General features: G+C 33.7%; 1 protein-coding gene across 1 annotated transcript; it reads left to right on the top strand.

Annotated features, from left to right (window-relative positions):
• Nucleotides 1-1,128: 1,128 nt before the first annotated feature.
• LOC128683145 (NADH dehydrogenase (ubiquinone) 23 kDa subunit-like) lies at nucleotides 1,129-3,557 on the top strand. Its single transcript, XM_053768424.1, has 3 exons — nucleotides 1,129-1,512; nucleotides 2,129-2,301; nucleotides 2,645-3,557. The coding sequence occupies exons 1-3, from the start codon at nucleotides 1,188-1,190 to the stop codon at nucleotides 2,903-2,905; spliced, it is 759 nt and encodes a 252-aa protein (XP_053624399.1). The 5' UTR covers nucleotides 1,129-1,187; the 3' UTR covers nucleotides 2,906-3,557.
• Nucleotides 3,558-15,081: the final 11,524 nt, after the last annotated feature.

Here is a 15,081-nt window from a genome sequence, read left to right as displayed (position 1 = left end):
TAGGTCTTACGCTTACACTCACACCCCTATCTATAAAGAAAGGATATATAACCTACGCAAATTAATTGGTATTTAATGTTGAAATGAGATGGAGTGGTAACAATGGATGAATTGGTAACAATCATTCTAATTGATGCTCAAAATTGCAATGCTCGATAGAAATTTATAAGCTCGGTAAATAAAAATGTATAAGTCCGGCACTTCATTTTGAACATTAAATAAATACCTAAGTACGTAAGTTTATGTATATTTCATATTTCACAGTACAGCCGTTATATCAGGGACGTAACCCACCCTTGACCCGTTACTTATTTAGTTTTGGCGCCGATCTATTTGAGTGAAAGGTGGTCGGGTTAGTCGTCTAGATCAAAACGAGTTCTTACATTTCGGTATTTATCTGTACAAGAAAAAACAGGTGAATAATATTTTAAATATAGTTATTTTCTTCTACCAGTACACTTACCTACGTTTGTTTTTGGCATTAAAAGTTGAAAATAAAGAATTTTACATTTCTCATATTAGGGAGGTGAGTCCTTATTTCCCCCAAATGGGGCTTGTAGGTTAGGTTAGATTACCAATTAGCTCTTTAGGGCAATAATGTAGCTAGAAAAGCCCTAGGGCGGTAAGTAATAAAAAAAAAACACTCACTCTTTCAAAAAGATTGCATACATCTAACCGTCACACTGGCAATCGAGATGTAAAGCAGAGTAGTTAGCTCGCGTGTAACCATCACTTGCACCATTGAACTATAAATATCTCGCATTGCAATTGATGTCTTACACTTACAGCGCTTGGCTACTAATCTACTATTATTGAGTAAGTATAATATTTTATTAACTCCTAAGTATAAACTGATATTTCAAACGAATTGAGACAATTCCTTCTGTGGAAATCCATACCAATCCTGAGTAAAAATGCAAGTCATGCTTACATATAAATGAAACTCAATGCAATTTTACTCGGATAGGAGTAGGTGAGTGGTTCTAATTTAGATCGCGTGATTTGGCTGCCAATAGTACATTTGTTATAGTTACTAAAGTCTGGCACATTGCTGGTAGAAATATGCAACTAAACCCTCTTTTCAACATCGGATAACTACATTTTTTTATTTGTCATAGTCGCCACACATTGTCAACATGACGCGATTGTCAACATATCATTAGATATCTAGTGAAAATCACTCAAAAATGACTGTTCTCAAGTTTGTACATTTCAAACGTTGCCAATACAATAGAAATTTGATTTATATGCAATATGCAGTAAGATGGCAAAGCAGTTGTAATCCATGTGTACCAGAGTGTCCACCTACACCACCATGTCCGCCATGTCCTCCTCCGTCTCCGCTATGTCCTCCTCCTCCTCCTCCTCCGATGTGCCCCCCACATTACTGTTGCCCCAGAACTAAATACCAAGTGAACTGGATTTATGTAAACGATGTACCACCGACTACAACACTGAGAGACTTTTTTGATCGCGCCACTCAGGTTTGGTTTTGGACGGAGCTTATTCGAGGCAAGTTGTCTCTCTCTATCTGTTATCTTTGCGAGTTCTCAGTTTCAACCGGAGCTATATGTATCAGCCTAAAAAAGATTTGTATTGATTGGACAGACAGCGGGAAGCGATTTTTATATTATCCCATTAGGTACCATGTAGTGAAACTTTGTATTATCGGGATAATTGGATAATGGAATATTGACGCTTGAGAATGACATGAAAGTTCGCTAATAGTGTTTCTTACTTGTCGTCGTTCAACTAATAGCGAGATATTGTAGATTGTTAGAGAAAAGAAGGAAGTTTTTGGAAAGTAGGTCGATGTTGAAGCACCGCTCTAGCTGAAACTTCAGGGCTGCCGCTATGACGTTCACTGCAACTTAGGTATTTATACTTTTGTGAAGATTTTTTACCTATTTTATATATTTGTTTCGACTCCACACCCGGTTTATTAAGACTTCAGCCATAAATTTCAAGGGAAAAATATAATATATTTGGATTCATAATTACACACCTATCTTAATTGTTAAAAAGATCCTTATATGTACACGTTACTACAATTGACTTTGGACCTAATAGATAAACAAAAATTTTTGGTTGTGTGTGATGGGGGTATACATTTTTCGTTTTTTTCTAGGTTTTGCAGTGACCCTCGGACATGTATTTAAGGAGCCGGCTACAATAAATTATCCATTCGAGAAAGGCCCTCTGTCGCCCCGATTTAGAGGAGAGCACGCGCTTCGGAGGTACCCATCTGGAGAGGAACGGTGCATCGCGTGCAAACTGTGCGAGGCGATCTGTCCGGCACAGGTTCCATTTTTATCAGCACTTTTTCAAAATTTTTTGACTATGTACATTATTATGTATAAAGTACATGGTCAAAAATATTGAAAGCCTACTTTTTTGCACTATTAATTTTGTGACCTACTGCTAGGAAATGACTATTTTTCCACTCGCGTCTTTCTATTGCGAAAAAAAACATCGTAAACTCTTCTGGCATGATAGGGAATCACTCTTTACATCAGTTTCTTTCGGCATTTTTTCTCAGCAATAGTCGTTGCGAAATGCTAGTAATTAATGATAGATATAAATTGCTTTAGAATAAGATTTTCTTTTCTGAATAATTAATGCTTTGTCCCCCCTGGCCAACCAGGCGATCACGATTGACGCGGAGGAGCGCAGTGACGGATCGCGCCGCGCCACGCGCTACGACATCGACATGACCAAGTGCATCTTCTGCGGGTACTGCCAAGAAGCCTGTCCCGTTGACGCCATTGTGGAAGGCCCCAATTTCGAATATGCCACCGAAACTCATGAGGAGCTCTTGTACAATAAAGAGAAGTTGCTTTTCAATGGCGACCGGTGGGAATCCGAGATTTGTAGCAACATCAAGGATAATCACTTATATCGTTAGTTGTTTAAAGAAATGAACACAAAGTTAAATGCTTCTATTTAAGGGGCCTTTGGAGCGTGGATTTCCTATACAACCAAAATAAAATTTAAAGCGTGAATATTTCAACATAAGATTAAAACTGTATCAAGTTCTTACTAAAATATTTTTTTTCACTCCCCTAATATATGTACAATTGTACATGGTCATTTGTTTATACTAAATGAATCCAAATATATTTTTATGTGGGTGAATTCAAACAAATGTTGAGATATGTAAGTGATTCGATTATTGTTTTGGTAAGTAACAAGGATTGTATGGAACTTAAACATATAAAGAGCATACTCTGCTGGCTCCTTAATGTCCCCTACATTCAATAAAAATAATTATTTGTTTAAAATGTGTGTAAATGGATTTTTTTAAAACATAACATAAACTAGTGGTTTCCATGTAATATCAAACTGCACATGACGTGCAAAGAACTGGCCGCATTTTAATGCTACTCATATTATAAATGCGAAAATTGGTGCGGATTTTTATGTGTGTATGTTTGTTACTCCTTCACGCAAATTGAAAATAATACGAATGACCCCAACAAAAATTGTGTGCCATTTTGAATCCATAATAATTATTAAACATCATTATCGTTATGTATGAAATAAATAAATTAGAAGTGTCCGCGTCGTCTTCTTTGTCATCTTCATATTCATTTTTTCCATTTAGTTTGACACTTTTTGTAGAATCATGTATCTTATTGACGGATAAAGAAAATTACATGTGCTTACACTTTTTATACATACAATCAGGAATTATAGTTTAAATTACCTACATTATTATAAATTATAATTTATACTCGCTGATTATTTATAATCTTATATTTAGCATTTTGGAAATCAATCATGTAGGTACTTATTTATTACATTTTTTAAATAAACATAAACGTCTCACTTTCTTATCTTTGTTTCTAGCCATACTACATACTAAATACGTAGACTTAGTACTTATATAAAATTCCACCAAAAACATTTTTATGTAAAAATGTTGCCAAGACGAGTCCAGTTTGCTTATCCTGTGAAAAAGTTAACAGATATCGTATAAAGCCAAGCTCCAAAGACTACACGCTCTAGCCTACTAGCCTAAACCTAAACTACGAGCTTAACCTACAAGCCCTAACTTCTAAACTCTACACTTTTGTCAAAATGTATGAAAAAGTGGTCAGATCTCATATCTGGTAAATATGTCTCTCGTCTATGATCTCATGTCTGGTATCTGGTACCAGACTTAACTCCACATACTCTACATTATAGTTAAAACGTGTAGCTTCGTTTCGTTACTCTAGAAATAAGATTACGAATGCCTATGAAACCTATGTGACGGAAACAAAACGGCCGAGCCGTCGACGACGGCCGTCGCCACTATTATTACATATAAACTTTCACCTCCTTTTTAAGAAGTTAGGGGATGATTTTCGAAAAATTACTACACACGTATTTTTTTATTTGTTACAAGAAGTATTTTGACTGATTTTAAGATATATAGTACAAGAAATAGTGTTAATCTCATACAAACTTCCACCCCTATACCAAGGGAATGGGTTAAGTTAGGTTAGGTTTATTTTTTTTTTTTTTCTTTTCTCTGTACTAATATTAGCTTACATACCAAATTTCAGGTTTCTTAGGCATCAGGAAGTACCATAAGAATTGATAAGTGAATCATTGACGAAATTAAGGGAATTTGGACATCTATAAAATCTAATGTATAATAGCTACGATATGCACATGCATATCAAACTTTGCATGTTTAATTATTGTACTCATGGTAATATATCTTGAAATTTTTAAATATCTGGCATTATCTAAACCAAATTACGAGGGTTCATAAATACGACAAAACATTTGGAGGAAAGGTAGGTAGTGCCCTTGCGCTTCGCTTGACTCGTCTTGACGAGGGCACTACTATGCCCCCTGATACTCCTGTTCAAGCAAAAATTCATAGGACTAAAATATTGATTATTACTTTTTAACTTTTAGTAACTATGTATAATTATGTAAAAAACAAAACTATGGAATAATCATGGCATAAAAAATGTTCGCATTGCAAGTGATTACACTTATATATTACCTATTTACCTTTTCCATGAAATAGTTTTGTAGTTGACATCCAATTATCTGAACAATGCCCTCATAAAGTCGTCGACATTTGATAAGTAATCCAATTTAGTGGAGTTACTCATCATGGCGGTTCTAAAATGCAAATGTTAGCAAATCATTAACGTCACGTAAGTCCCAATCACAGTTATTATAAACTAGCGGCCCCGGCACGGTTTCGAATGATGTACTTAATTCGCTGTTTTGTATGTATAAATGTATGTTAATAAATTTTCTAAACCACAGTGAAAACTGAAAAAAATCTAAGAAACTTACATACTTATTCGCAAGTACAGACAAGTAAGTATTTAATAAAGAGCAGATTTTTATAGTCCCTGAAAACAATAGATAATTGAATGTACTAGATAAGTATGGTTGAGAATATAATTTCCTACATATTATTATCAAAAGAAAGTTATCAAAAAAAGAAAGTATCAAGAAAATAGTATAAAATGAAAAATGAATAAAAGTGAATTCAGTAAATCCGTTTGTGAAAATTGTGCCAGTGACAGACGATATCACAGTGTCGACAGGGCGGCAAGACAGAGTTGCCTTCCGTTTGTCGTCTCGTTTTGTTATAATATGTAGCTATTCAGAAAGTGTGAAGTGACCTATTTACCGTAGCAAATTGCATTCTAGAAATTCAAAACGTAAGAGATCTGCCGTAAATGCACGTTAGGTATTTTTTAATTCTGCAGAAAATGTGTTAGGCATGATAGTTTTTCTGAATTGCACATACTTCTGATTCTTAACGATTTTTCCTTTAGAACTTAGGACCATAGCTTAGGACTAAGTATACACGGTTCAAATTTTGTAGGTAGGTCGATGTAAGTAGGTACCTTTTACGCATTTTATACAAAACTAAAAGAAATTACGATTTATGTACCTATGTCAATAATAAGTTCAGTAAAAAATATACTTTGTTGGTATAATTGTACCTAGATTTCAATAAATAATTTCATAGGAAATCGGTTTGAACACGGTATGAACGAGAAATTGCTTATCAACGCTTGTTAGCAAGAGTCCTTCATAAGCCTTCATAGGAGAGTCTTACCGTATTTGGCCATTTTTTTACACGTGTGCATGTGTGTTTTGCGTGATATGAGTCCGTTTGGTTTATTATGCAACCTTGAATCGTTATGTTTGCCACAAAAATATCAAATTTGTTCATTAAATATACTAAGTATTAATATTGTGGTTATCTTACCTAGTTTTATGTTTGATTAAAATTTGTATTTACACCCGCGTGCCTTTTCTTAGTCTAAGTTTTACACCTGGAATTATTAAGTACTCCAGCCATGTATGTAGTATTTAATAATTCCATGACTCCAGTACCTATCTCATGGTTTTACACCACTGAATGTTTTCACAGTTTGTTGATTCCTTTGCTGATACCATGGATTTTGTAAGTACTTCGCGGAGTACCTACCTACTAATTCCATAGCTGATACCTAGGTATCATTCGTTACCATGGAATAGGGAGTATTACTGCACATTTATCCCGCCAGATTAAAGCACTGTACCTATGTTAGGTACAAAAAAGCTTTGCCACCTTTTGCTATGTCGATAAAAAAGTTAATTTTAGAGAACTTTATTAATACTTTCATGTAAGAATTAGTTTGAAAAAAAATACAACGGAACACTTCACACGTGAAGACTTATTAAAATATGGACTTTATACAGGTAAGATCTTTAGTAAATAACAAGTTTATTTCAGTTAATAACCACAGTTGACAAAATAATACGGAACATAACATAGTATTAGTATACATTAGTATAACATAGTAGTGCTATTATTTTCAGAATAATACACTAAATCCTTCCGTTTTCCTCAATTGCGTAGAAAGTATTTTTGTTGAAACTATTGTTGTATTGAAAATTGGCGCTTTTTGCCTCCATTAGCAATGTTTGTGTACCTTAGTTATACCAGCAGAGGCATCTGCGGTGAGCTTTGCGTAATATACCCTATTTAAAAAGTTAAGGCCGTTCCCATATAGTTCCTCTTATTATGTACATGAAATAGGGTAGGTATATTACGCAAATCTCAGCGCAGATGGCGCTACTGGTACAACTAGGGTAAGACTAGGGTTAATAAACATTGCCAATGGAGGCAAAAAGCACAAATTTTCAATATTATTGATGATTACGACTAAAATACCTTCTTCGCAATCGTGGTGGGAGTTTAAAACAAAAAAATAAGGATTTAGTGGATTATTGAATAGGCTTGTTAAATGCAAGATTTATTTGTAACGGACTTGAATCATTTATCAAGTTCATTGTCAAACACAATACCTTTATTATAATTATTGAACACTATTTGATATCACATTGCACTATTTGTGGGATATGAATATTATTTTTGACCACCACTTCTTCAACATAGAACTACTTCCACCCAAAAAATATTAAAATCAAAAATATAAACACAAAATCCGCCTATAATGTTAACTTCATATACGACGCCACATATTTAATTTTTAGCGTCACGTTTAGCAACTCTTTGAGTACTCTTTGAATACTTCAGTTTTAGATCTGTAAGTATTAGTCCTAAAAATAATAAACTATTTTAGGTTATATTCTGAATTATTTGGCCAACTGTTGTAATAAAACTAATAAACTTGGTTTTGTTTGAAAGCCTTACCTGTATGAATTCCATATTTTCATAAGTCGTCAGGTGTGAAGTGTTCCGAGCATATTTTAGACCATTTACTGGCTCGAAAATTTTGCAGCGTGTGGCAGTTTCCCATGGTTTTCCAATTTTTTTTCTTTTGGAAAACGCTGTTTCCCAATATTTCGGCACCCAAATAGGCAACATTGTTGTACTTGCTTATATTTTCACAAAGGAATGCTTATATAAGAAAAATATTATTACAGTACTCTGAAATAAACATTTTCATTAAATTAGCAAAAGGCGGCAATGCTTTTGGTTTACCAACCACACAGTGCTGCACTCTGGCGGGATAAATGCGCAGTAATACTCCCTATTAGTAGGTACTCGAAATGTATTACATAGAGAAGTACAGTGAATAGCACATCAAGTTACCCAGCATGTATCTCTATGCGGCGCGCTAATCGGCGAGTTTGCAATTAATCTGGGTAGGTTGATGTGCTGTTGTTGGCTAGGTAGTAATTCTAATGTTTTAATGGAAACCTGTAAGTACTATAAAATTTTGTTATTGATGTGGTGATGTGAATACTGTTGTTATTGAATGTTATTGAATAAGATGACACAAAATGGTTTAAATTTTCAATGAAAATCTAACAATTTAATCCGATGCTAACAACAGTAGAGATACAGTGATAAGTTTAAATTAAAAAAAATGATTTCTATGAGACGGAGACGGATTGCAAATATCCAACCCGATTTCCCATCGTCCAAACATGAAAGATTTTTATTCTACATAGATAATTGTTACTTGGATAACATTTGTTATTTTTAGTACAATTCCAAATAAATTATAATTTCGCGGAAGATATAAAAAAACATCTTCACATTATCATTAAATTCTGTTTTCGTACTGTTGTGAAAAAAGAAATTGGAAGTAATAATACGAAGCTTAAATTTCTAAAAATAACTTGATTAATTTGTATGTTAATGTTTAAGTATAATTTGTTGTGTTATTTCCCTAATAAAGGATCTTAGGCGATTTTTAAAAACCGTACATGGTTTTTAAAAATCGCCCAAGATCCTCTCCGACACTGTACCAAATTGGGATTGGGTCTATTCTAAAGGTCATCAATATAGCTTCATTTTATTATATGACATAAACGGTATGCACGAAAAACATCAAGGATGATCTTTGTTAATATTATATAATCGATGTAACTTCGTTATAGTTTACGATGTACAGAATCTCTCTCATCTGAGTTTTTTCACTGCTCTTGAGTTAAACCATTTCAAAACTAATAATAGGTAAATTATTGCACGACAATTTTCTCGTGTTAAATCCATCGTGATAATACACGCAAATTTTAAAATCGCGCTATACCGACGGAGGAAACAAACTGCAAACATTCTACAACCAAAAAGATCAATTTTAAAATTACATAATTACTTTTAAGTATTATTTATGTAATGATCAGTTCCGAATTCTTAAACTGCAGCCCCCTTAAATTTCTCTCGATCGCATTTTTAGGTACCTACGTTCGTAAGCCATATTTCCTGCGGCCGGACGCATTGTGAATTTGGTGCACAACTTTGTACCGAACATTCTGAATCAGAATAGTCCTGTCATGACTTCAGAAAACTAAAAATGTATTAGTTTTTAGAACGTTTTCGATGTTCAGTTGTGAGTTGTGATCAAAACTACCTAAACCTTTTTTAGACTTTGGAACTCATGCTATGTATGCTGTCAACGACATGGAATTAGTGGGTACTCCGTAAAACCAAGAACAAAGTTGACTTATTACTCGCTTCTCGCCACAGCGGTGCGATAAAACTTTGTATGCTAAAGCATACAAAGTTAAACGAGAGAATACGCTCAGTTGTATATTTGGGTGGATTTGTTATCGTTTATTGAATATTTCTGAATAGAACCCTAGAAGCCTATGAAAATTACACAAATGACAGCGTATTTGAGAACTTTTTTTATGTTATACACGCTTTTATAGAACGATGTCTTGTTAACTAATGAGACAAGGACGTTCTAGTTACTTGAAAAATAATATGAGTGATGATTCTAAATCAATTAAAAGAAAAAATCTTTTAAAAAGCTTTTATTTAAATGTTTCAAAAAGAAGAAAACACAATTTTCCTCTAAAATTTACACTATCGACTTATAACCTCATTATACACAATTGTGTATTATGATCACAAAAGCTTGTCGCGAGGTGTACTTGTGTAAATAAACCTACCTATCTACCTATTTAATTGAGTAAAATACTTATAGGTAGGTAAGTACTTACGCAAACCTCACGAAGTTTTTTCATCGCCGACTAGGTTTCTAAATGTATGCGAATAGAATGACGTCACATTATTTTTCAACTTACTCTCAACAAGCCCTTTCATTTGATATCCAGTAAAAGTGCTTAAAAAATAACTATTCCGCCATTTTGGATGGCGATGAATATGGCGGATATTGGAATTTGAATGACGTCACATAGCTTATCGTGTATTCATCCAAACTAAACGTATATACAAAATTTCAGCTCAATCGGTTGAAGATATCTGCTTCTACATACATACATACGTACAGTACATAGGTACATTGCAAGTTAAATAATAGCTATTAATAACTTTTAAAATATCCCGATATTGGAACAAAAATCTTGATATCTCTCCTTTTTCACAATAACGTTATTGTGAAAAAGGTCTCGACAGACTACCAAACAAAAATTTATATCTTATAGGTATTTTCTGTCGGACCTTCACAGCTGGTTTTTTCCAAATTGTTGAGCCGATTGATTAGATTTTCAGTGATTCTAATTTTTGGGGTCAACTTTTGAGAACAATTTCACATTTTACAAAATATTTTATCGTAACTATCTAAAAACTAACGACCGATTATTTTTTTTATATAAATATAAAAAAAAAAGACTTAATAACCGATAATAATACTAACGACCGATTATTTTTTTATATTTATATCAAAAAAAAACAATCGGTCTATAGTTTTAGGTACGTATGTGCCCTTAGTATAGCTAAAAATCATTACCTACGTGCAACCGAAGCTATTGCATTTGCTCGGCGGTAAACTGCCTAACTTGTTTCTTAAAACTTTACTGCATCCTTCCGAGTCCACTCAACAGCTCTGACTAAAAGGTTCTCAATTTGAGAGTAGTAAACTAGGAGGAGATTTTAGTCGAATGCTACGTAAAATATTCAGATTAACGTATCTTATATAAGCGTGTTTCGCGTGCCATGATGCCAGGGTTGAAAAATCTAGCGTGGCTACGGAAATTCGGGTTACGATAATATAAATAAGTAGTAAAAAAAAAGCACCAGCGTAGACAGGGAGCACTTCGGTCAAAATACGATTAACGAATTGTTTTCTCATTTGCCAATTGCCTAGTTGTTCCGACTAAATAAATGTCAACTTTTGGCAATTATCCAGGACACTTTTATGCTAATTACACCTCTTCTCCACTGCGCCACTTGGAATATTGAGTGAGCTCGCATTGTGTCATTTGACGGAGAAATTGAGGCGTTTAGATTATGACAACTTTTGCGACTGTGAATAAATGCAAATTTAGCTTATACTACCTTACAGTCAGTCAGTTTCTCACACTTACCGGCAATATGCTCAATATTGCCGGTTCTTTTCACTACAATCGAGCGTCGGAGCCCAGGCTCCGCTTTCCTACTTTTTGTCTCCGCTTCTCACAAAATGGTACTTTAAGGCCATCTACTTTAAGGTACATGTGCCTATCAAAAATTTTTTTTGGAATAACCTAATCCTTCAAGATTTCCTGTAGAAGTAACCTGTTCGTAAAATATATTTTTGAAGATGTAGGTTACCATGTTTTTACGAATCGATACAGAGTAGGTAGATTATGTCGAATTATATAGATTCAGTGAAACTTCCCTAGCCAACTGATGATATTTTTAATTAATAGTCGCCCCGCGTTCACCTAATTACCTACACCTTAACAAAAAAAAAATTATAAAAAATACTTCACAACTTTCAAACTTTTAGTAATTTTACTGTTGTGTATTCAAATCTTCCCAAACGCAACAGATATGCATATTATATTGTAGTTTATATTTAGCTAATATTTATTCTTGTATAAGTTTAAATTTATGTATATATTTAAGGAAACTCTGAGCTCACATGAAATATTAGCTTCGCTCCGAATCCGTTTCCATAGGAATTTAACACAATAAAATTAAGTACACACAAATTTTACCTATGATATTGTGCCTCTTTTTACTCGCAACATCCTTTACCTATCTATTGTTAATTTGCTTATAGTATGTGTAGCACAAATTTAAATATAAATTTGGGGTTTCAGATCTGCACTTCGACCAGAAAGAAGCAAGAAAGAGAGAGTACACACTTTCATCGAATCCAGAAGGATTTGTAGTTGTAAGTACCAAATTTTAAACATACCTTATTATAGTTTATATTTATTTATAACGAAATGTAAATGTAACATAAAATCTAGTTTGATGAATAATACCTATTTTTGAATCTGATTGAATTCTAAGCAAGATAAATAGAAAGAATCTAAAGACTTACCATAAAAGTAGGATAAACTTTTTGAGATTTGGGATTAGATATGCTATTACATAGAATATAGCAACGTTTACATTATTTACCTCTCTGTTACTTTCCCCGAGGCGAAGGTTAGCTCTCATAATCATAACTGGATTACTTAATTGAAGTTAAAAACTAAAACCTGACCGCTTATTTATCTCCAAGTAATCTCTTATGTAGCAAGTTGAAACCGATCAGTTACATATTGAAGAAAAAACTTGGCCCAAGTCGGGAAAGTTAAGGGATTTTTTTACGGTTACGATATAGGACTTCGCGATAACTTATTTAGATACAAAACACACAGATTTGTGATAGACACATTTGTGGGCATATTAAAAAGGGTTCCATTAGCAATTTTTGGGTATGCCTCTCCAAAATTTCAATCCTTTATCTGTATAAATGTAAATATATTATTCAGTAGCAAACCTAAGTAACGATAACATAACTTAGTAACATACGAACGCTCCGAGAGAAGTTCGGACGCCGAAAGGCTATAAATACCAGCCTCTACCTGTAAGTAATGGTAACAAAAGGGACCACACGTTGTTACTTAGAATTTTGAGCTTAGTAAGCTCATGGGAAATCTTAAGTTACTTACCTGAATCAAATTAAATTTTCAGTTTATCTATATATATGTACCATGTCTTTGGGGATAACAGGCCATTTTATTACCTAGTCATGAAACTTTTTATAGTAGAGTTTCGTAGACAAAATTCCGCAAGGACTGTAATTACTTGGAAGTTGGTGCAGTCAGGGGGAAACTAAGCAATTCATAATTTGGCTCTCTAGGATATTAATACTATTTAATTGTGTCTAATATGTGTGTTGACTAATCCTAAGGCACCTGTTTTATTTTTTAAAGTTTTTACACTGAAAATAAGACACGGTCTCTCTTTCTTATGTAAGGCCAGGGCCAGGGCCCAATTAGCATTTTTGAAGAATACAATTATTAAAAGATTAATAGTTTTAATATATTTAGTATTTTATCATATTTACAAGAAAACCTCTAAAAAAATCCAAATTGTTTTACAAGGAGCCAGTTAGGCAACAAAAATCAAAATAGACAAATAATATACATCTTAAAATCCTTATTGTATACGCTTGCTGGTGAATTGCCTTGGGCGTTTTCGCGGCTGCTTGCTGGACTTGTAGTGTCAAACCCCTATTTAAGCCAACGCAGTTTATTTAGGCATTGAATCGTAATAGATACGCAAATGTCCAACAAAATAGGCATTTCAACACACAAACTTCCGGATTTACGATATTAGGAGGATAATAAATCCAGTCCAGTAAGTTTGACTCCGCGTTTACTTCGGAGTCAGTATTTTCTCCCTTTGCGTGGTCCAGTTGCCTTCAGAAAGAGTCACCGGTAAAATATTATTCATGTTATTGGATCTAGTATGAAAATAAAAGTTATGAAAAAGTACACTATTGTATTTGAGGGATATAACTCAATTTTGTTTAGCTGATCATAGTTCTACTTTGTAATAAATAACAAAGTTAAAATCGTCAACGCACAATACTCGTACTCCATAGGTATTAGTTTCGAATAGATTTTGTTTCAGTGGGCGGAACACCAATTGAGCATCAATTGTATTGCATTTTAAATTGTAATTAGTAGTTCTGAACGAATAAATCTGCTGAGTTAAAATAACACAATACATGTTGCGGTGTATTGAAACTCAACCACCCAACTGGCAAACACAAAAGCCGCAGCAAAGCTAATTTCATATTGAGGCTATTATGGTGTGTGACCACATTGCAATGGCATATTTACTACAGACTGGAGTCATGAACGACGAAATTTAGGTTGAGACAAGCATTCTTTATGTAAATTAGCTCACTCGTCGGCAATTATTTTGTCCAATCGTACATTGCTCAGATGTTCTAATCATATTACTTAGGTAAACACTGCAATCATAGCTGATAAAGTAGTGATGCCGATAAATGAGATAAAGTATATATTTTATATAATAAATATAAAATATTAATTAATACACACTCCCGATCGTACCAATATAGTGAAATTACACTAAATTATTTATTATTTTTTTCGTTCGAAATATGTACTACTGAGTACCCACTAAAACATCCTATCAAACTCCGTCATCCACTCCCAAAATTCTCACAAATTCACGGTTTTCAATTCACCCATACTATATATCAATTTCTTTTCCCAGTTTCAATGGACTTAAGATATTTCAGATTCTTCCCCTACTTTAAAGCGTCATTCAACAATTAGTAATAAGGGTACCTAAGTCCTAAGTTCAGAAGAAAGAGCAAATACGCAAACAAAAATACTTATAGCATAATAATTGCAGTAGTTTTATTACATAAATAAATTAGGACAATATCTGTTCCTTCAACTTGTATAATACCATCTAATACGTTATGTTTAATCATATCATTCCGCATTGTGTAGAGTTTTTAAACTTTCGGGACTTATCATGAACCAGCCAGTCTGGCTGCGACTGTAAGGTTGTTGAGACGTCACCAACATTAGACACATTCCCTATTGTAGTCGTAATTGTCGTTATTATGGAATAATTAGCATGTATCATAATTATGACGAATGATATGTATTCCATATATAAGTTGCTCTCCCAAATATCTAAAATTAGTAATTGTCCACATTTTTTTTGTGAAGATACAATACATTTTGTGACGATATAAACTTGGTTGGTAGTTAAAAAGCCAATTTTATCGTCATCACATGGATACTTCAAAATCGTTTCGTTTCCTCGAGAACGATCTGCAAAGTAAACAGCGGAGCGACGCGGGCGCGCGCTGACTGCTCTGCGTGACGGTGCTTCGTGAATTTTCCATAAAATATCCATACAGAGCATGACACACTCTA

This window comes from Plodia interpunctella, chromosome Z, assembly GCF_027563975.2.
Source record: "Plodia interpunctella isolate USDA-ARS_2022_Savannah chromosome Z, ilPloInte3.2, whole genome shotgun sequence".
NCBI lineage: Eukaryota > Metazoa > Arthropoda > Insecta > Lepidoptera > Pyralidae > Plodia > Plodia interpunctella.
Note: the sequence above shows the minus strand (reverse complement) of the source record. Positions and strands in the feature narration are given on the sequence as shown.